The sequence below is a fragment of the Diceros bicornis genome, chromosome 16 (assembly GCF_020826845.1).
Source record: "Diceros bicornis minor isolate mBicDic1 chromosome 16, mDicBic1.mat.cur, whole genome shotgun sequence".
NCBI classification, from domain to species: domain Eukaryota; kingdom Metazoa; phylum Chordata; class Mammalia; order Perissodactyla; family Rhinocerotidae; genus Diceros; species Diceros bicornis.
Genome location: NC_080755.1, coordinates 46,248,824 through 46,270,817, shown reverse-complemented (window position 1 = coordinate 46,270,817; position 21,994 = coordinate 46,248,824). Strand labels below are relative to the sequence as shown.

The window sequence follows — 21,994 nt, the reverse complement described above, 5'->3', positions numbered from 1 at the left end:
TTGCACACCCAGTGCCTAGAAAAATGCCTGTCACAAAGAAGGTCTGCAGTAACTGGTTGATCCTTGAGTGACTAAATATTTATTGTCAGATATAAGCAACGCACTGTGCTAAGGCTCAAGGAAGAAAGAGTAAAACAACAAGAGGTGGACCCTGCTCTTGGAGTTACTATCTTGTTTAAAGAAAACAATACAGACAAAGATTCAGAAAAGGTGACCCTGTCACCATTATTCTTTAACTTTACTCTGAAAGTGCTAACCAAAGCAATAAGATGCAACAACAAAATAGAGAAAAAAAATAATAACAAGGAAGATGTTATCATTATTTGCAATGATATGATTTGTATAGCTGAGAAACACAACTATAAACATTTTTCTAAAAATAATTAGCGAGCTCAGATGGTGGTCAGTTATAAAATTAATATATCGAGGTAGAGGGCCAACCCCATGGCTTAGCAGTTAAGTGCTCGTGCTCCACTGTTGGCGGCCCGGGTTCGGATCCCGGGCGCGCACTGACACACCACTTCTCCGGCCATGCTGAGGCCGCGTCCCACATGCAGCAACTAGAAGAAGGATGTGCAGCTATGACATACCACTATCCACTGGGGCTTTGGGGGGAAAAAATATATGTATATATCGAGGTTGATAGTTTTCCTAAATATAAAAAATGATCAATTATAAAATATAATAAAAACATCCCATTTTTAATATAAAGTACACAAGCATCAACTTAATAAGAAATGTGAGAAAGCAACATAAGGAAAAATATAAAATTCTTTTGACATATATAAAATATGACTTCATAAATGATTCAAAATATTGTATTTTGAGGTAAGACAGCTCAATATTTTTTAAATGTCAATACTTTTCTAATTATATGTTTAATATCACCCCAATAACAAGCTCAATGTATTTTTTTTGGAATATAGAAAAATGATACCAAATTCATCTGGAAGAATAAAAATACAAGAATAGCTAAGAATTGTAGGAGAAAAGACTAATGAAGTGAGACCTAGCCTTCCAGATATTGAAGCATATCATTGAGCAGGGCTGTCACACAAAAGACAGACAAATCAACTGAACATAATGGAGAACCCACAGGGAGAACCAAGACAATATATTTGGAATAACAGTGACATTTCAAACCAGTAGAGAAAGGATGAAATATTCAGTACTGGTGTTAGACCACACGATAACCCTTGGATAAATAAAATGGGATTCCCTACTTCATACATCAGTTACCTTTTGCAACATAACAAGGCAAGATCCAAACCCTAGGGGCTTAAAAACAACCATGTATTTCGTTCATTTTTCTATGAGTCAGCAATTGGGCTGAACTCAGCAGAGCAGCTCTTCTTCTGGTCTTGTCTGGGCTCATTCATGCTTCTGCTGTTGCCAGCTAACCAACGGCCAGCTGATATCTTGGCTAGGAACCAGCTGGTCTACATCAACCTCACTCACATCTCTGGAAGTTGGCTTGCTGTCAGCTCGAGTGATGGAGAGCAACAGGGCCACATGCATCTCTCATCCAGCAAGCTTGTTCACATGATGGCCCTGTAGGGTTCCGAGAGAGCAATCTTGAAGGGTCTGTTAAGGTCTAGCCTTGGAACTGGCACATTGTCACTCCCACTCTATTCTATTTGTTAGAGCAAGTCACAAGACCAGCTCAGACTTAAGAGGTGGGGAAACAGATTCCACCTCCTCACGGCAGAGCTGCAATGTCGTATTTCAGAGAGGGGTGTATGCTGAGAAGAGTGGAGAATTATAGCCATTTTTGCAAACTATCACACATATTAAACCTAGATAAACTCCATATTACATAAATATTTCAATATAAAGATAAAATCTTAGAAAACGTAGAAGAAAATATGAATCAATATTCATATGAGGAAGGGTGAGAAACACTTTTCTAAGCAAAATAAAAGGTTGACCTAGTAGACTAAACACCTAAAACTTTCACATGACCAGAAAAACACCATAAAAAAGATAAAAAGTAAGCTGGGTGTGATGTGTAATGCTAAGAAACAGTTAATTCATAAAGAGCTTTTATAATTTGACAATTCTTTAAAAAAGAAAAATAGACAAAGGACAATTCATATAAGTAAACATCACGAATTATCAATAAAGATATAAAAAGATGTTCATCCTCAATTGTGATCAAAGATATGTCAACTAAAACAATGATAATATATAATTCTTTGCCTATGGGATTAGCAAAGATTTTTTTTTAAATGGTAATGCATTAACATCAAGGGTTTGGAGTAAGGAATTTACACACTGTTGGTGAGAACGTAAATTAGCAGAATCTTTCTGGATGGTAGTTTGGCAATAGCTGGCAAACACTTAAGTCTGTAAACCTTGAACCCAGCTGTTCCTTTTTTTTTTTTTTTTTTTTCATTTGTCTACTGCTTCTTGTTGGCAGCTACTACCTGTCTGGCAACCCTGTCCAGACCTCTCTGTCCCAGAGGTGTCAGTTTGTGCCCCCATCTTGGTCCTTTTCCACCATTTTCAGCCCCTCCAGGGCTTGGAGGACCGGCAGCCACGCTCCTGGAGCCTTGGCTGAGGTAGCTGGGCAGAATGCCGTGTCTGCGACGTCCCGTGGATCTGGGTCACTAGGCGACCTAGGCACCCCCGGAGGGACAGATGCCGCGCTATGGACACGGCTCATGCTCAGAACCAGGTCTCACGGTGTGGAGCAAACTCTACATGGCTGCCGGGCCAGCTTGACAGTGTCCACCCATTCAGGGCCTTTCAACTTCCCAGACTTTTGGAGGAAGGCTGCCAGAGCCCTGCCGACCCCCTGCTGGTTCACGTCTTGTACAGGAACTCCAGGCGTCGTGCCGGGACCAAGGCATCAACAGGGTTTCTTTGGGCACAATTCGGGCATCGGGTCTTGCAAGATTTCCGAGCGTTCCCCCAGCTTTCTATATCCAGAAATATTCCTATGCATATCCATATGCAAAAATGGGTGAGGAGAGACATGTGTGGGGTGGCAGATATTGTTCCATTTTAGCTAGGATGAGTATTGAGAAAGTGACATTTGAGCAAAGTCCTGAAGGAGGGAGGGGGTTAGAAATCTGGCTGGAGTGATCCGTGAAGAGGCAACCACCAGCCAAATGTCCTAATTCAGAAACAAGCCAAGGGAGTTGAGGCTCAGCCCAGGGAGTAGGTGACTGGAGTGGAGTGACCAAGAGCAAGAGTAGTAGAGATGAGGTCAGAGAAGTAATGGTGGTGAGGTATGGAGGGGATGACCATGGAAGAGGAAGGGCATGGAGGGGTATGGGGCGTGGCTTGGAAGAGTGTGGGTTGGAAGTGTGTGGCTTGGAGGGTTGTGGCTTAGAAGCGTAGGATATGGAGGAGGACCAGAGATGGAGAGGGGTAGATCTTTTCCCTTCTCTCTGAGTGAAATGGGGAGCCACTGGAGTGCTTTGAAGATAGGATGATATGATCTGAATTACTTACAAAAAGGATCGCACTGACTACTTTGTTAAGAATAGACTGAAAGTGCAATGTAAAGGCAGAAAAAAAGCCAAGTTAGGAAGCTCCTAAAGCAAAAGAGAAGAGAAATGATAGTGGCTCAGACCAAGGTGGTAGCAGTGGAGGTAGCAAGAACTGATCAGATCAAGGATTTGCTGACAGAGTGGATGGAGGATGTGAGACAGAGGGGAGGCAAGAATGACTGAAGGTTTTGGCCTGAGTAATTGGAAGGATAGAGTTGCCATTAACCAAGATAAAAAATGCTCAAGTGGAGTGCATTTAGGAGAGAAAATCAGAAATTCACTTTTGTTCATGTGGATTTGAGATGTTAGACAAGCAAGTGGAAAGATCAAGTAGACAGTGGCATGTAAGAGTCTAGAGTTTGGGATGGGTCTAAAGGAGAGATGAGTTTAGATGGGCAGAGGAGTGAGAGCAAGGATCTCCAGCGCCATCACAAGTGGAGAAGCAGTCATCCAGGAACTATGGGACGTGGGTTAGGCATGTTGATCATTTCATCATGGTCTTTTCTACGGGGTGGGAGGGAGCTGTGGACCAAAGATAAGACTAAAGTGGAGTAGCCGTCTTCATCATAGTACCCTGTGTTTGGCCTCACATTGCCACGTGAAGCACTCGCTGAAGTTTGCCGTTGAATGTTTTCCTGAAACAGCACGCACAGCTCCCCAAAGCTGTGTTCCAAAAATGTAGAGAATCAAAAGAAGGTTGCAAGCACATCCTTTGGAAGGTTAAAATTTCTCAATGAAGTCAAAGCCTTACAAAGATACATTGCGCTTTAACTCCATCCTCCACAAGTGAGAGCTGGCCCTCCAGTTCCTAGACATCATCAATTTCTAGCGCAGTTTTAGCACTACCATTCTCACATGCTTTGTATCTGGGAAGTGAGCTCTTCAGGCCCCAATTTCCTTATCTGGAAAGGAAAGCACTTGGGCCAGGTCATTGAACTCTTTTCTGTTTTTTTCCGAGCAGGGCAAGGTGAAGGCTGGAAGGGGCATTGGGCACCCACAGTTTGGCTCGGCCCTTCTCCAAGTCCCAACTCTTTGTAGTCTGCTTAGGGCCCTGTGGGAGCACAGCTTGGACTTCCTGGACTAGCTGATCTATATGGTCCCTTCCCAGCTCTGGGGGTGCATTTTTCTCATACAGCCTTCCTGCATATAGGGGTAGGGTGAGGTCAAGCAATGGTGAGGATCTGGAAGGCAGGGCTTACAGCAGCACACAGTGGGAATTTGGTGAAGGAAGTGGGGTCACTATAAGCAGCAAGTCTCTAAAACACAATAACAAGCCATGTGGCCTTCCAGACAGATACAGAGATGCCATAGCAGGTGACAAAGCAATCTGGCCTGTGACACTTAACGGATGGAGTTGTTCTCTCCTTTAAACAAAGACACTTTTGGGAAAGGTTTCGTATACTAATTCAAGTTCATATTAATCTCCTACATGCCTATTGTGGATGCATGACTGATGGCTGGAGTCCCACCCCTGCAACCAGTTCATCATTCAGATCAATCTGTGCTTACCAGCATCTGTCTGAAAATACTCAAATTCAAATGCCCCCCTTCTCCCCCGTATTTCACACTTAAGCCCTCAAAAAGTGAGTCTCCTATTCCATTTGACCTTTACATGTTGGGTTTGGGGAATGTTTAGTGCTTGCATATACAGAATTTTCAATATTTCATGCTGTAAGTCGAAATGGTCCTCATGCTCCAAGAAGAAGAGAATGGAGGGGGCCTCTCCAAATGAGTTGTTGCCTCTAGAATGGTTCTTCCAAATAGACAGCCAGTGTCAAGGAATGTAAGAAGGGACTTGCCAAAGGATTCACCAACTCCAGCCCCATATTCCACCACCCTGACTGCCCTTCCTGCAGTCACTGCAGTTACAGGGGGGTCTGTGTCTCCCTTAGCATCTAAAATCCCAACAACTATTACTCTGTTTCCTCCCCCTTCCTCCTAAATTTCTCCCAGTGCTACAAATGCTGACTGTAATATTAAAGAAGTATCAGAAAAGAAATGCACAATTCTCTTATAAATGCCTTATTTTATGACCACTTTAGCTGTAACTCAAAAATCTAAGTTGACTTTATTCCGGTGAATATTCTCTGCCTTTGAGGCCAGAAGAATAAGTTGGAAGAGTGGTAAGACATCTATTGATTTTCTTGAGACTGTGTTAGTATTTGAAGTTGACAAATTCAGACAGCTATTGGCTTTATTTCTGCATAGTGCATGAAAATGAGTGAATTTGACTAGTACTTAGTAAGAAGATGACCTACAAAATTACAGAGCTACTATTATAAATTTCATACCACAAAGAGACCTGGAAAAAAATCTTTATAAAATCAATTGGCTAAACTTGAATGAATCAGAGTTCTTGGATTGTTTCATCTAAGCTTGTGCTTATGTGGTTTAAATCTCAATCTCTCTTGAAAAGGATGTTGTTAAAGTTATTTATATATTTTATAAAGTATTAAATCATTTCTGATGGGCAGGCTTACCAGAAGAGGAAAAAAAATCATGAACAAATTACCAGCCAAACAAATCTTCCCATTATGAAAGCTGGTAATCTGTTCCTAGACTACCTCCCTCCACTTCTGCCTCCCTAATTAGGTAGGAAAATCACTCCTGTTTGGAAAAGCATCGCCCTGGAACTTAACTTGGCTGGTGTAGCCAGCATCTGCCAAGCTCCTGCCACCTGATGGACTGGGAGAGAAGGGGTTGGAGTAAGGATGGACAGTATCAAAGGAAGAGGTGCTGCAGGGCAGAGAGAGCTGGCCATGTCTTTTCCTCCTCACTCCTCTTAACTCTCAGTTCTTCCCAGATAACCATGTAGAGAGAAAAACCAGGGACAGCCCCAGCCATCAAGGCCACCATGAGGACCTGACTTAGAGTCACTCTATGTCCGTATCAGAGCTGTCAATGCTGAATCAAGGAGGCGACACATAAAAGCCAAGTGTTTATTTATCTGAGGAGAAAGGAACAAAAGAGCTAAGAAGCATAAAAATTGAGGAGGAGCCACAATATGAATGAGTTTCACAAACCTAATGTTGAGCAAAAGAAATCTGGTACCGAAAAGCACATAAAATATGATTCAATTTACATAAAGTTGAAAAACAGGCACAAGTAATTTTATCATATCCAGGGTGGTGAGTGAAGCTGGCACCACAAGAGGACTTGGAGGTAATGCGAAGGTTCTTGATTAAGGTGTTAGTTGGATGGGCAGGTTCAGTTTACAGAAATCCATCAAGTTGTAAACTTATGATGTGTACACTTTTCTCCGTGTATGCTACACTTACATAAGAAGTTAGAAGTTAACAACCTAAGGAGTGGTAGCTAAACATATGGGCTGAAGTAGACTGTGCCTGATGAGAAAAGTAGCCCATCGAAAGCAAATATTTTATGGAGAAAATTCAAGATATCTCATTGGAAGAAAGTTCAAGAGTTCTGCTCCAGCCCTTGACCAAGTCATGGAATTTTAAAAGAAAAACTACACTCTTAGTTTTCTCTTTTCTTTTGTGTGTTCGTGCTTCTCTGTCTTGTAGCCATCTGTATATTTAAAAACTCCTTCCTGCACCCAGGTCAGGTGGGAACTCAGTGCTATAAACTGGTAAACCCATCTCCAATGGCTTATTTGACAAGATAGGAGATAGTATATTTGAAAAGACAATCCATCCTGGCTGAGAGGAATTTTTTCTTCTCAGTTTTTACTTTCTATAACTCCTTATGAACAGAGACAAAATCACCACCAAGGACAACAATTTTCTGAGCAGTGCTAATACTCAGGAATGCTAGCAATTGTTCTATTTTTCATTTAATTTATTCTTGACACTACTGACACCTACAGCACACTGCATCCTTAATACCAAAGCAGAAAGAAATTAAAAATGCTGCTTCTTAATTGCCCAACTTCCTGAAAAGAGAGACAAAAAACAAGTGGTTACTAATTGCTTTGCAAAATTTTTCTGAGGGATGATTTAAAATTTTAAATCAACATGCAAAATCAACATACAAAAATCAGTTGCATTTCTATACATTAACAATGACATAGCAGAAAGAGAAATCAAGACTATAATCCCATTTATGACTGCAACAAAAAGAATAAAATACCTAGGAATAAGTTTAACCAAGGAGATGACAGACCTATACACTGAAAACTATAAGACATTGTTGAAAGAAATTGAAGAAGACACAAAGAAATGGAAAGATATTCCATGCTTATGAATTGGAAGAATTAACATAGTTAAAATGTCCGTACTTCCTAAAGCAATCTACAGATTCAATGCAATCCCTGTCAAAGTCTCAATGACATTTTTCACAGAAATAGAACAAAGAATCCTAAAATTTATATGGAACAACAAAAAATCTTGAATAGCCAAAGCAATCCTGAGAAAAAAGAACAAAGATGGAGGCATCACATGCCCTGATTTCAAAGTATAGTGCAAAGCTATGGTAATCAAAACAGCATGGTACTGGCACAAAAACAGACACACAGATCAATGGAACAGAACTGAGAGCCCAGAAATAAACCCACACATTTATGGACAACTAATTTTTGACAAAGGAGCCAAGAACATACAATGGAGAAAGGAAAGTCTCCACAATAAATGGTGTTGAGAAAACTGGACAGCCACATGCAAAAGAATGAAAGTAGACCACTGTCTTATACCATACACAAAAATTAACTCAAAATGGATTAAAGACTTGGATGTGAAACCTGAAACCGTAAAACTCCTAGAAGAAAACACAGGCAGTGTGCTCTTTGACATTGGTCTTAGCAATATCTTTTTGGAAATGTCTCCTTAAGCAAATGAAACAAAAAATAAACAAATGGGACTACATCAAACTAAAAAGCTTCTACACGGCAAAGGAAGCCATCAACAAAACAAAAAGACAGCCTACCAATTGGGAGAAAATATTTGCAAATCATATATCTAGTAAGGGGTTAATATCCAAAATGTATAAAGAACTCATGCAACTCAACAACAAAAACACAAACAACCCAATTAAAAAATGGCCAGAGGATCTGAACAGACATTTTTCCAAAGAAGATATACAGATGGCCATTGGGCACATGAAAAGATGTTCAACATCACTAATTATTAGGGAAATGCAAATCAAAACCACAATGAGATATCACTTCATGCCCATCAGAAAGGCTATTAGCAAAAAGACAAAAAAATCAAGTATTGGAGAGGATGTGGAGAAAAGGGAACACTTGTACACTGCTGGTAGGAATGTAAATTGGTGCAGCTACTGTGGAAAACAGTATGGAGATTCCTAAAAAAATTAAAAATAGAACTACCATATAATCCAGCTATTCCACTTCTGGGTATTTATCCAAAGAACACAAAAACACTAATTTGAAGATATATGCACCCTTATGTTCATTGCAGCATTATTCACAATAGCAAAGACTTTGAAACAACCTAAGTGTCCATGGACAGATGAATGGATGAAGAAGATGTGGTATATATATACAGTGGAGTACTACTCAGCCATAAAGAAGATGAAATCTTGCCACTTGAGACAACATGGATGGACCTTGAGGGTATTATGTTAAGCGAAATAAGTCAGATGGAGAAGGACAAATATCTTATGATCTCACTGATGTAGAAGATTAAAAAACAACAACAACAACAAACACACAGAGATAACAGATTGGTGGTTACCAGGGGGGAAAAGAGGGTGAGGAGAGTTATGGTGAGTGCAGAGTATGGAGGAGACACCACTTGTAACTTCTAATTATAGCACAAAAGTGCTGTGGCTTTTTTTTTCTTTTTGCTTTGTTTTTTAGTTTTTTTAAGCAATAATATTATAGTGATGAATCATTTTCAACTGTTGAAAAATTATGGTCATTGGGAATCAAGTTATATAGTAACAGCAACTATTTTCCTTTTCCTCAATTGGTTGGGTGATACAAAGCAGCCTGATTACTCTTCAATAGGAAAGGATTAGATTATGAACAAAGGAACTTTTTATAACTACCTTCCATTATTCAGAAGCAATAAGGAACATTCAGTGGTGTTTACCTAAACTGTATAGTTCCTCTGTTCAAATTAATTCATTCCATTCTGTTATTCAAAGCTGCTGTTAAAAAGAAAGTTCTTTTTAAAGATTTTTTTGACATTTAAGGACATTTTATGTGCAATTCATACCATTTCAGATGAATTAAATGTGGCTGCATTATAGACTGAGTGTATAAAATGGTTCAGGTGGGTTCAGCTTTAAAGGAGGTTTTCAATCAAATGTGTGGGTTTTGCCTGAATGATGCCAAATCATCAGTCTGATTGAGCAATTCACGCTTCAGTGTATTGATTTGGTAATAAATAAAGCAGATATACCAAAATGCCTGAAAGCACTTGAGTATTAATGGATAAAATCACCCTAATGAACAAAATGGTCTGAAAACGAGAAATCAGCATCCCAAGGAGGGAAAAAGGACTGAAATTAGAACCAAGTGAAAGTTAAGAACATATCCCCCCATAAAATAACACACCAACAATATTCCAATTGAGTTATCCTCATGAGATTATTTTTATTTTTAAGATTTTTCTTTTTTAAATACATAGTAGATTGGAATCCTAAGTCAGGCTTCAAGTATATTATTATCAGGAAAGCCAGAAAGTTCCAGCACCATAACATATTTTCTTTAGGTGATGATATATCATATTTCAAGGATGCACAGCAGGAATCCAGTAATGCTTCAAATACATAAAACCATAAGAACAGATTTCATTTAAAATTACAATGACAAAAAAATATACAAAGATGCACAAAATCTCTATTAAATGACCAGATAGTAATCTGATACAACACTTCCTGATACAAGAAAATGGATTATGACTGGTTTACAGTATATGAAAAAATTCCCAAAGTAAAACAAAATCTGTCCACACACGTTGCCATTTACGTTTTATGACTAGTTCCCCTCTATCTGGACATCCTCCTTCCACATATCCATTGTCCTGTGCTGTTCCCCGCACCTTCTCAACCATATTCCTCCTCCTGGATGGTAACCCATCCCTGTAAAATCTCTTCAACACACCACCACCACCATGAAACTCCCATCGCTACCAACCTCTGATCTCAGCTGGCTCTCCCAGAAGAGGGCAGTAAGGAAATACGCAGTAAGGTGGTTCCGAGGGATAACAGGTCTTTTGTGATCTGATGACGTACGTTATGTAGATGGCTACTTCCCCACGCTAACAGTGAGCCACTCCTGATTCTCACTGTATTCTGCACTTGTAGTCAACAGAGCTAGCTATCCAGACAGAGAGAAAGTGAGAGAAGGAACATACAGATTCTTTATAGCCTACGAACAAACATCCTAAGATTTCCAAAAATCCCATTAGGTGTCAGGAGAGTAGTTGAAAGGGTATGGTGTGGTGGTCGAAAGCATTAAAAAGGAGCTATACTGACTTTAGAATTTTATCGGATATCCGAGATATCCTATATCCAGGCACAAGGCAGGTGTACCAAACACCTGCTAAAATAAATTGCAAACAAAAATCAGGCACAGATTCCACTTGAACAAATTCTTTTCTGCTTAAGACAGTGACTCCCCAGCTTGGAGACCACCAGTCCCTGATTAGCCTCTGAGTGATGATAGGCTGTCCTCAAATTCATATACACAACCAGCCTCGCCAACAGACTAAATAAACCACACGCTTCTCAAATACAGGGATGACTATTCCTCAAGGGTAAATAGTTGATGATGTGATTAATAAAATCCAAATACATTCAAAGATGGTATTGAATTCATAATTATTTTATCAAGTATATTCTCAGCTAACATGCAATAAGTATACAACTACTCATAAAAATAAGTCCTTGAAAATTCTGGCACTATAAAAAGTATCTTCATGTCAACAAAAGGCTTGGGAATTACCAGGCTAGGATTCTATACTAAATTCTCCAGACAAGGTTCAATGTAGCTGGGTTCTGGTGCCTCAATATGCATGTACATAGGCTCACCGCCTTACTTCCTTTCACAGTGATCAATAACAAAAATACACATATGGTACTAAGTTTTACTAAAGTACATAAGAAGAATGGATTTTCATTTGAAATAATAAATTTGAAGTAACAAAAGGAAAGTAAACAAATATATACACATATACTAAAATCCATACAAAAAAATATATTAATTTATCAGATCTTCTCCATAAATCTACTAATCTACACAGAATACAGTCATAAGCCACATAATGATGGACTGCATACACAATGGTGGTCCTCATGGTGGTCCCATAAGATTAGCACCGCATAGCCTAGGTGTGTAGTAGGCTATACCATTTAGGTTTGTGTAAGTACACTCTATGATGTTCGCACAATGACAAAATCGCCTAACGACACATTTCTCAGAGGGTATTCCCATCATCGAGCGACGCATGACTGTATACCGAAACATTCCCTTAGCATGAACTGCCTATCATCACCACCAGCTAAGTGAGTCCACAGGGCTGCTGTGCACCTGCTTTCTCGCTTCCACTCTGTGAAGAGCTGCAGGCTCATTAGCCAAGTGGTCCTCCTTTAAAAACGGTAACAAATGAGGAAGGAAGAATAGATATGAACTCATCAGCAAATCTAAGGCAGGTTGATTGCCTGGTCCTCCTTGAATTTGGGGATCTTCTTAAACTCACTTTGCTTCTTGAAGAAAAGCTGGGCCAGGATGTGGTCTGCTGTGGCTTGCAGATAATCGTCCATGTCAAGGGTTTGCAGCTGACAATGGAAACCAAAAGAAGATGTATCAGCACCGAACTATTCAGGTTCCTGCAAAGATCTTACAGCCATCAAGGCACGTACGGGGTACTTGGCTGTGGAACTTTATACAGCTATGGATTCCTGCAAATGGTCACTTTGTGGTGTCAGTCTTCCCTTGCTGTGGGGAGCTCACTTTTCCAATTCTGAATATAAGGCAAATCTGATTGATGACTAGAGATGCTGAGGCATCTGAAGCTCTCCTTAGAAGGGACCTCCATCATACCAGGAGGTAGCTCCTTCTCTTTGACAAGGGAGCGGGACCCTCTGTCTTCCTGTGAGCAGGGACTAGTGACAGAAGGGCTTCTCAGAACACTATGCCCAGAGGCACGTGAAAGGGGCAAACACTGCTGTCAAGTAAGTGGTCCTCGTGCTCCACAGCCAGAGCCTGGCCTCTCTCCACTGGAGATAATCTCTGCCTGTCTGGCCTGGCTGTCTAGTTGGCTGGGTTTGACTCACTGTTTGTCCTTGTCCCCTCTCTCTATCACTGTCTTTCTCTCCCTCTGTCTCTCTCTCTCTCTGACACTACCTCTCTTTCTTAGTCAGCCTCTCAATTTCTGGGTATGTGCATGTGTATATGTACATCTCTGTGTCTCTCTCACTGTGTTTCTCTGTGTCTCTGTCTATATGTGTGTCTCTGTGCTTATCTGTCTCTGAATCTCTCTCGTTTGTCTGTGTTTGTCTCTATGTCTGTCTCTGCGTGTGTGTATGTGTATGCGTCTGTCCTTCTGTGCCCCTCTGTATATAGGTCCATCTGTGGGCAGGTATGTATGTGTCTGTGTGTCTCTCCTTCTGTGTCTCTAGGCATCTCTGTCCTTCTTTGTGTGTATGTCTGTGTCTCCTTCTATTTGTGTGCCTCTGTGTTGTTTCTCTTTCTCTGTGTTTCTGTCACTCTCTTTATAGATATCTCTCTATATCTGTATATGTCTCTGTGCATGTCTCTCTCTCAGTATCTCTCTTTGTATCTATCTCTGTGTGTCTCTGGGCATGTATGCCTCTCTCTGTGCCTCTGTCTCTCATTCTGTGTTTCTCTCTGTGCATGTATTTCCCTCTCCATCTGTCTAACTCTCTCTCCCCGCTCCCTCCCTCCTCTTTCCCTTCATACCCCTTATGCAAAACATATCCCCATCAGAAACATTTCCATTACCCACTCTGATGGGGTAGGGGGGACTATCCCTCCTCAAGGTGCATATCAGATATTCCTGAGGATGGGGGCAGAGGTCAAAAAATTCCTCCTACCCAAATGCTGATTCATTTCTTTCTCCCCTGTTATGGATCACTCCCTCAAATTCTTTCTTTTCACTAAAAAACTCTCTATTTCTATTCTCTTTTTAAAATATTTATATTCTTTAATTTGGGGCTTGTATTTAATGGTTTTCAATTGTCATTTTTATCTTTCATACTTTTAAATTTTAATTAGTTGGTATTAGCCTTTCATGTCACACTAAATCTTATTTTATCTCCCATATTTATTTTCATTCTTAACTTTTTGCTTTTGGCATATTTTACACTTAGATAAAATTTTTACTTTACTCCTTTGTTAAATTCTTTTCTTATTCTTAACTTTTTAAACTCTAACTTACTATTGATAACTTGAGGTTTTTCCTTCTTTTCCTATTTAGATTTGATTTGATTTGATTTCCTTTACGATTTGTTCTTCTAACACCTGGAGAGAATAGTGACTAACGGGTGGCAGTAGCAGTGAGACCCACACCACAAGTAGGGAACCCTGGAATCCTTCTTGCCCCCAACAAAGTCGACGGCTAGCTTCTGACTCCATCTCTTCCTCACAAAGCTCTCCACAAACCTCATCCTAGGCACCCCTAGAAAGGTTTGGAGACCCAGGGAAGCAGATGCTGGAATTTTCCAGTCTCCCTCAGAGAAGGTAGGTATTATCTTGCGAAATGAGCATCACCAACCAGGACTGAACCTGCCTCCCGGCATAGGTCCTGTTGATGATACTGCCGAACCCATGCTGTGCTCTCCCTTGGAGATCTTTTTGGGTATCCTTGAAGGAAGAACCACCCGCAAGAGAAATGTGTGTCTGTTCCTGGACTTGCCCCAGGGTTCCCAGTCAGATTGTTATAATTCTCACGTAATCTCAGAAGGGAACCTAGTCCTAAAGATTTTTACAAATCTAAATTTGACTATTTATCCCTGTTCTTCAAACCCATCATTCCACCTAATTAAGGAACCCTGGGTGAATGATAGGAAGGAATACTACTTCGCTACTCCAAAAGTTTCTTTTCACATAGAAGAGACTCCATTTCTCTTTCCCCACCCCCACGCCCCCAGAGTGAATTCAGGAAGAATAAACTGGGCATGCTCACTTTACCTCCTCCCTCTCTGTCTAGGAAATGGCAAACCTTCAAAGCGCATGCTCTGTTTCTTTATGCCACAAGGTGTACAAGGGCCTGCCTCAACATGGGGAGGCCTATCCAATTCTGAGGATCAATATTAGGAAATCCAACTGCCCATAGATATTAATCATATTCTCTAATATCTGCTTTATTAGTAATAAAAATGATTTCATGGATCTCTATATACCACTCTTTGGTCTTTTTCTCAATTGGTTCAGACCTTGGGGAATTAAGAAGAAATGTGATATATTGGATCCCTTTATAACCAAATGAAAAGATTATTTGATTCTCTTTCTCTTCACACACTGCTTCAGCCAGTTCATTCATTTATTCACTTAACATTCATTTACTGAGGCCCCTGCTATGTCCAGAGACACTGCTTATCAGAGTATTCTGCACATCATTGGCCCTCAGCATCTCTCTTAAGCTGCTTATTCTCACCTGGTCTCCAGTGCTGAAGGCAAGAATGAAAAGCAAATCCTCATCACACATGCTCTTAATGTAATGCTGGGTCCCAATGGGGAAAAATATCACATCTCCAATGTGAATGTCAAACTCTATGGTACCCTGAGTATTAATAATGCCCACCTAAGGAGGGGGGAAAAAAAAAACTATGTTGAAGTTAAGCAAACAAAATCAAATATTCATCAAGGATAAGTATTAATAGTGAAGTACCGACGAATAAAAGCACACAGTTATACAGGGACTTCTGAGGGTAAATAGCAGAAGATAGAGGCCATCTTTGACATAAAATCTTCTGAATCTGAGACACAGCCCCATAAAAATCAAAGATACTCTATTTAAGTAACTGTTCGTCAAAATGCATTGGTGACTTCAATACGGTGGAACATCATGCAAACAGAGCATCAATCACCAGGTTCTAATTAAAGATTATAAATTATGTTCCCTAATTAGGCAGAGGATTTAAATTTCAATATTTTACAACCACCATGCTCTCCTTTCTACTTGCTTGGGAAAATGCAGCCTTCTGGGAGAGCAGCATCCTAATAATCTTCCTTTAAAGGGTTAGAGATTAAATGTGCACACAGACACAAGCACATCAAAAATAAGATCTGATTCGTGAAATATAATTTGTGAAAGATTACAATGCCCTTTTCCCATTTATTGAAGCCTTCACCTCTGAAAACATAAAATAAAACTTTGGCTATGGATGACATAAGAAGTGAATTTCAGTCTGGTTTGGTTCTTTCTATCAAGATTGAGACAGGTACAGGCTAGAGAAGCCCATTTCACTTGTGTATACCATTGTAGATTTCCCCAGGGAGCCCTAGAGAGTCCAAAAGAACCACAGTCAAATCACTGTGGTAACATGCTACTCAGTTTGGCTGTTCTTATGGTTACCACATAATTGATCATCCAAACCAGGACTCCCTGAAGAGTCAAAGAGGGTGTTGTTAATAAGTTCACCAATACAATTAGTATACCTCAGGAGGATCCTGGATTAACGGGGATATATGGCCACCCTAATGATGCTCCGAACCTCCCCAGCCACCCCCACTCACATTACACTGAAATGCAAACAGGGATTTCATGTTCCCCGAGGGCAGAACATTAAACCTTTGCATTACTGAAAAGGCAATACTCTGAAAACCTAAGCAGGTGTTCCAGACCTTCCACCATAAGTGATATCCTCTTTATCACTTCTGAAATGTTCTTAGCCTCTTCTCAGACTCAGAACAAACTTGGAAACAATCTAGCGGGGCCTGTGTGGGATCCTCTGTGGAAACTGTGTCCAGAGAGCCATTAGCACAGAGCCCTTTTATGTTACTAACAACTGAACCAAAACAAAGAAATACCTCCCATTTACTTCTTTCTGTATTAAAAAGGAAAGTTCAAAAAACTGTTTACAGAGAAATTACCTTTGCACATCCACTTATTACATATCCCATTTCGTTTGCATTAAAATGAAAGTGTGGCTGTCGTAATCCATTGTTATAAATTCTGAGTGTACTCAAAGCGAGGGCATTTTGATGCTAGAAAAAGAAAAATGAAATCCAGTTATTTAGCCAACATCCTACTCAGCAACTTAACAATTCGTATAATGATAATAATAACTAATATTTATATGGCCTTCATTAAAAACATGCAATTTTTTTATGTCCTTTACATTTATTATGTCACTTGTTCCTTATAACAATCTTACAAGGTTGGTAGTATTATGCTCCTGATTTTACAGGTGATGAAATTAAAATCTAGACAGGTTGAGTGATTTACCTTCGCTCACACAGCTAAGAAGTGGCAGAACTGGGATTTGAATCCAGGAATTTGATGCCCAAGCTGTGCTCTTACTCATGATGGAATACAGTGATTAGAGCATTTAAAACAAATGAAAAGGGAAATCTCACAAGCATTCAGTCTTTTCTTTCATGTAACCATCCATGCCAAGAAGTTAAGTTCCCAAATCCACATTGAGACTTTAATTAACAGTTTACATTGATCAATCAAATCAACCATGCTTGACTAGATCTTTCCTTTTCCTTTTGTTCAAAAGAAGACTGAATCCAATCTAAATCTCATATTTCATCCATCTTAATAATCATCAAAACATTTTTCTCTACTACCTGATTCAGGAATTCACTAAAAATTTTTTCATTGTTGCTTAGTTCACTTCCATTTTTCCAATATTGTGCCCGTTGTATTATTCCTCCTGGAAATCGATATTCTTTTGAACCTGAGTCAGATAAAGTTTAAAGAACAAAATAAGATAAATTACTTCAAAATGGCACTACAAAAGGAGAGCCACACATAGTCCCAGTAAAGTACATAGCTCTTCTATAGTCACAGAAAGCTTCCGTGGTGGCAACTGCTAACACCAGCTCCTATGTGCTCCCAAGATATTGATCTGATACAGTCAGACTATCCTACCTTCTAACCTCACGCGAAATTTCTAACATATAGTGACCTCTTAAAGAGGTCTTAAAGACTGTTCAACTCAGGGGACCTAGCTAGAAAACTTGAGAGTCATCCTAAAAACCAATCTCTACCTCACCCCCCAAGTCAGTCAACTAACTCCCGTCAGCCCTACCTCTTTAAATTCTCTTTGCTTTGCAACAATCCTCTCCCTCTCACAACTGTCATAGTGCAGGCCAGCATCATCCCCCACTTGAGGGACTGCAAGAGTCCCCCAACTCATCTCCCTGCCTCTCAACTGGCTTCTTCCAGTCCATTCTCCACAATCCAGACACACTGGGTCATCACTTCAAAAAACAAAACTAACTCGGACAGATATCTGCATCCACATGTTCATTGCAGCATTATTTACAATAGCCAAGATACGGAAACAACCTAAGTGTCCATTGGTGGAGGAATGTATAAAGAAAATGAGGTGTGTATATATATATATATAATGGAATATTATTCAGCCACAAAAAAGAATGAAATCTTGCCATTTGCGACAACATGGATGGACCTTGAAGGCATTATGCTAAGTGAATAAGTCAGACAGAGAACGACAAATACCATATGATCTCACTTATATACGGAATCTAAAAAAAAAAAAAAAACAAGCTCATAGATACAGAGAACAGATTGGTTCCCCCAGAGGTTCTGGTATCCCCCAGAGGTGGGAAGTGGATAAAATGGGTGAAGGGGGTCACAAAGGTACAAACTTCCGGTTATAAAATAAATAAGTCATGGGGATGTAATGTACAGCATGGCAACTACAGTTAATAATACTGTACTGCATATTTGAAAGTTGCTAAAGGAGTAGATCATAAAAGTTTTCATCACAAGAAAAAAAATTGTGTAACTGTCTATGGTGACAGATGTTAACTAGACTTGTGGTGATTATTTCGCAATATATACAAATATTGTATCATTATGTTGTACACTTGAAACTAATATGTCAATTATATCTCAAATAAATAAATAATAAATTAAAAACCTAACTGTGTCACTGTCCTATATATAACCCCTTAATTGCTCCCCTTTTCCATCAAGATAAAGTATAAACCCACTAGCATGGCTTCTAAAACCTGCGTGATTAGACCTCTCCGCTTTCATCAGCCTCTTCTCCTGCAGCAGCCCCAACCCCAACACACCCCCCTCACACTTTGAAATCTTTTGCCACATTCTCTTTTGCTTCCAGGACTTTTCTCACATTTCCTACTCTGTTGAGAAATGTGTTTTTCAAACTTCTCTTGACTGTGACCCATTGTAAAAAACCACGTTATATCTCAATCCAGCACACCTATATAATCACACATATAAATACTTAACTAAAAAAGGCTTCACAAAATAACATCCTATACCTTTAAGGTCATAAAAGTATCTCCACACAAGGCTGTCTGGAGACTGTGCATAACTAGCATTCATAACCAGTTCTGCCAGGTTGGGAGGAAGGTTGACCCCCTGATCCTCTTCTTGCTTATGGAACGTTCTAATGAAATTAATTCCACCTTCAGGCTGAAAAATATAAGAAACCACATAAGATATTTGTGAAACATTCTACAAATTTTAGCAACAGAAAGGTGGGTAGCTGAGGATAGGGTAGCATCGGCACCAGTGTGGTTTTCAGTGGCCCAGTAAAAGAGCTGACCTAGGTTAGCCTAAGTCTTGCGACATTTATGAAAATCCTCAAAGTTTTCAATGTATTTTGGTTTTAAATGTGTTAGTGTTTTATGGTCAATATACACTCCTGCAAAAATATATACTGGTTCCCACGCTTACCAATACTCTCCCTAATAACTCATTTCTTCTACTTCTCCCTATAACATTAGACCAGGATCTACTGCAAAATAAATCTCAAAACCTTACTAGATAAATTGCTAAATTTACCACAGAGCCCCTTCCAGTTGCCACTCATGGGCCATCACCAATTCTTCTGATTATCCATTTGCATTGTCAGCATCCACATCTGACCCTCTCTACCCAGCATTATCAGCAGTCACTCCAGTGATAATGTAACTAATTGGAGAGATCAAAAGTAGCTATTCTTCAGGAAAACTGCGGGATTCTCTACATTAGATTAAGAAAACACAGTTACATTACCTGTAGCAAACTTCTCCGTAGATGGGCTTATGGCTTTTCAGAGATGTAAATTATAGTAATTTTTATCAACTATATCATAACCTTTCTACCAGTTCATTACAGTTTCCTAAAGAAGTCCTTCATAAAGGAAATAAAGAGCAATTCAGTTTCAACAAGTTTTATGTCTTCAGTAGGAACACAAGATACGTTCTTGAGTCCATTACCCAACTGTTACCCTGTTGACTGCTGCCCTAGAGACACGAATACTTGTGCTCTCTTTGTGCCTATGTAGTGCATACCCTCATGGTGGGATTTGTTTTCAGCAGTGGTACAGACCTTAAGTGACCTGGCAGCAATGTCCTCAGGTGTAGAAAAAAATACATCATCAACATCCAGGGTCTGAAGTTCATCATGTGTGGAAAAGAAGAGTAAGAAAAAGCAGTCTTCATTGCCCACATTCTTTATCCAGTGCAGTGTATTTTTAGGGAAGAAGATCACCTGGCCAGCTGTAACATTGTACGTGGTAACCACACCACCATCGTCAACCACCCCAATCCACGCTGTCCCCTGAAACATCAACAGAAAAGTACATGCAACATCACCTTAGAGCAATGTTTCTCATCTTTTTTTCATTACCCTCTTCCAAGGTACCCTTTTAGATTTTTTTTTTCCCCTAATCACCACTCTACGAAATTGTAACACTACTGATGTACTATAGATCTGTATACTGTTTACACATACTGCTTATGTCCTGTACATATATTTATACATCAAAAGAGTAAGATTTTTTTGCCCCCCAAGAACCAGTTTTTGACCCCTTGGGGCAATATCACCCCATTGAGAATTTAGAGATCTAAGTTCATGCTCTAGAGTTTGAAAAGACTGCAGGCACATGTGTCTGCTCATAGGTGGTTGCACAGACATGCATGTCTGTGCATATTTGTGTGTATATGCATACAGATACTTATGTATTTTCCAGATAAGAAAAAATCTGCATATAATTTTAATAATAATAATAATGTAATAATAGTAAGTAATAACTTAGTGCTTTTACTGTGTGTCCAGGTCTTCTTCTAAGCACTTTACCCGATTTAACTCAATTATTCCTCACATCAACTCTATGAAGCAAGTACTATTATTTTCCTCATTTTACAGATCAGAAACTGAATCCAGAGAGAATATATAATTTTCCCAAGGTTACTCAGTTAGTCAACGGCAAAGCTGGGATTTGGACCTAAGCAGTCCAGCTCCAAAGTCTACACCTTTTTTTAAATTGTGGTAAGAAGTGTACAACACAGTATTGTTAATTATAGACACAATGTTGTACAGAAGATCTCTAAAACTTAATTACCTAGTTAAATCACCTTGTCACAATTATCTAGTCAAATTATCTAGAAGCAGAGAGTAGAATGGTGGTTGTCAGGGACTGGGGGGAAGTCCACACTCTGAATCTAAACTACACCATACTTTGATTCTGCTTATGCAGAATTGTATCCTTTCTCTCCTTCTCTCATCTGTTCCTCAGTATTACCCTGTGAGGTAAGTAGAGAAGGTACCATTATTTCTGTTTTACCAGAAACTCATGGTCACATGGTACAGCATCAACAAGGGTAGATGAAAAAGGAATCTTTGTTCTGTCTGCACAACCATGTACAACTCGGATCCAGACAGGTATTAAAGATGCAGGGGAAAGGTGAACCTCTAAAGAGCTCCCTGTAAGTTCACATGCAGAGAACAGCAGAAATGTGTATCTATTCATATCAGGGCACCAACTATTCCAGACGCAGAGCAGAGAGCCTAGTGTCCAATGGGACAGCCACTGCAAGGCCATGCATGCTGGCAGCCCCCGCTGCCCTGCTCCTCTCAGGGCCACTCCTTCCAAGGCTTTCATGAAGACACTCAGAAGCAAAGGCAATCTCCACGGCTGAGTGTGCACTGGAGGGACTTCCTCCACATCCTATTGGGTGGTCCCTTACCCTGACTGTGAGAGTGAGTGATCCTGTAATTTTCCTGGGATCTAGAGAATATCCAAGCCCAAATTTAGAAGCTCAGATTATAAACTCTCTGGACTTCCAGAACAGCCTCCCCAGGCTGAGCTGGATCCCAGGCCTGTTACCTACTGGAACATATTCCAGACTAATTTCTCTAGCTTACAGTTTGCTTTTAGGGGTCCCCCTCCAAGAAAGTCCACTTAATTGCCTTTCCTTCCTCCTACCACTCAGCCATTATTCAGGCAGAGCCGTGAAAACTAATCTTTTGGAGATTATCCTTTTTTATACATTTTGAATACGTGGAAAAGAAGAGAAGTCAGAAAACATGGACTTTGTCTTAGTCCAGCCAACAACTATAGTTTATCTTTAGAAAAGTCACTTAATCTTTCTGAGCCTCTACTCTCTCATGAGAAAC

The 21,994-nt window shown here is 39.9% G+C and overlaps 1 protein-coding gene and 1 pseudogene across 1 annotated transcript in view; both read right to left on the bottom strand.

Moving 5' to 3' along the window:
- Positions 1-2,399: 2,399 nt before the first annotated feature.
- LOC131415197 (small ribosomal subunit protein eS19-like) lies at positions 2,400-2,851 on the bottom strand (annotated as a pseudogene).
- An 8,753-nt stretch (positions 2,852-11,604) lies between these two features.
- C16H18orf54 (chromosome 16 C18orf54 homolog) overlaps positions 11,605-21,994 on the bottom strand; it is a 57,590-nt gene continuing 47,200 nt past the window's right edge. The window contains exons 5-10 of the mRNA XM_058557169.1: positions 19,925-20,155; positions 18,871-19,024; positions 17,182-17,291; positions 16,480-16,593; positions 15,041-15,187; positions 11,605-12,200 (exon numbers count right to left, since the gene is read on the bottom strand). Of these exons, the coding sequence (XP_058413152.1) occupies positions 12,066-12,200; positions 15,041-15,187; positions 16,480-16,593; positions 17,182-17,291; positions 18,871-19,024; positions 19,925-20,155 (891 nt within the window). The 3' untranslated portion in view covers positions 11,605-12,065. The remainder of the gene's footprint in view (positions 12,201-15,040; positions 15,188-16,479; positions 16,594-17,181; positions 17,292-18,870; positions 19,025-19,924; positions 20,156-21,994) is intronic.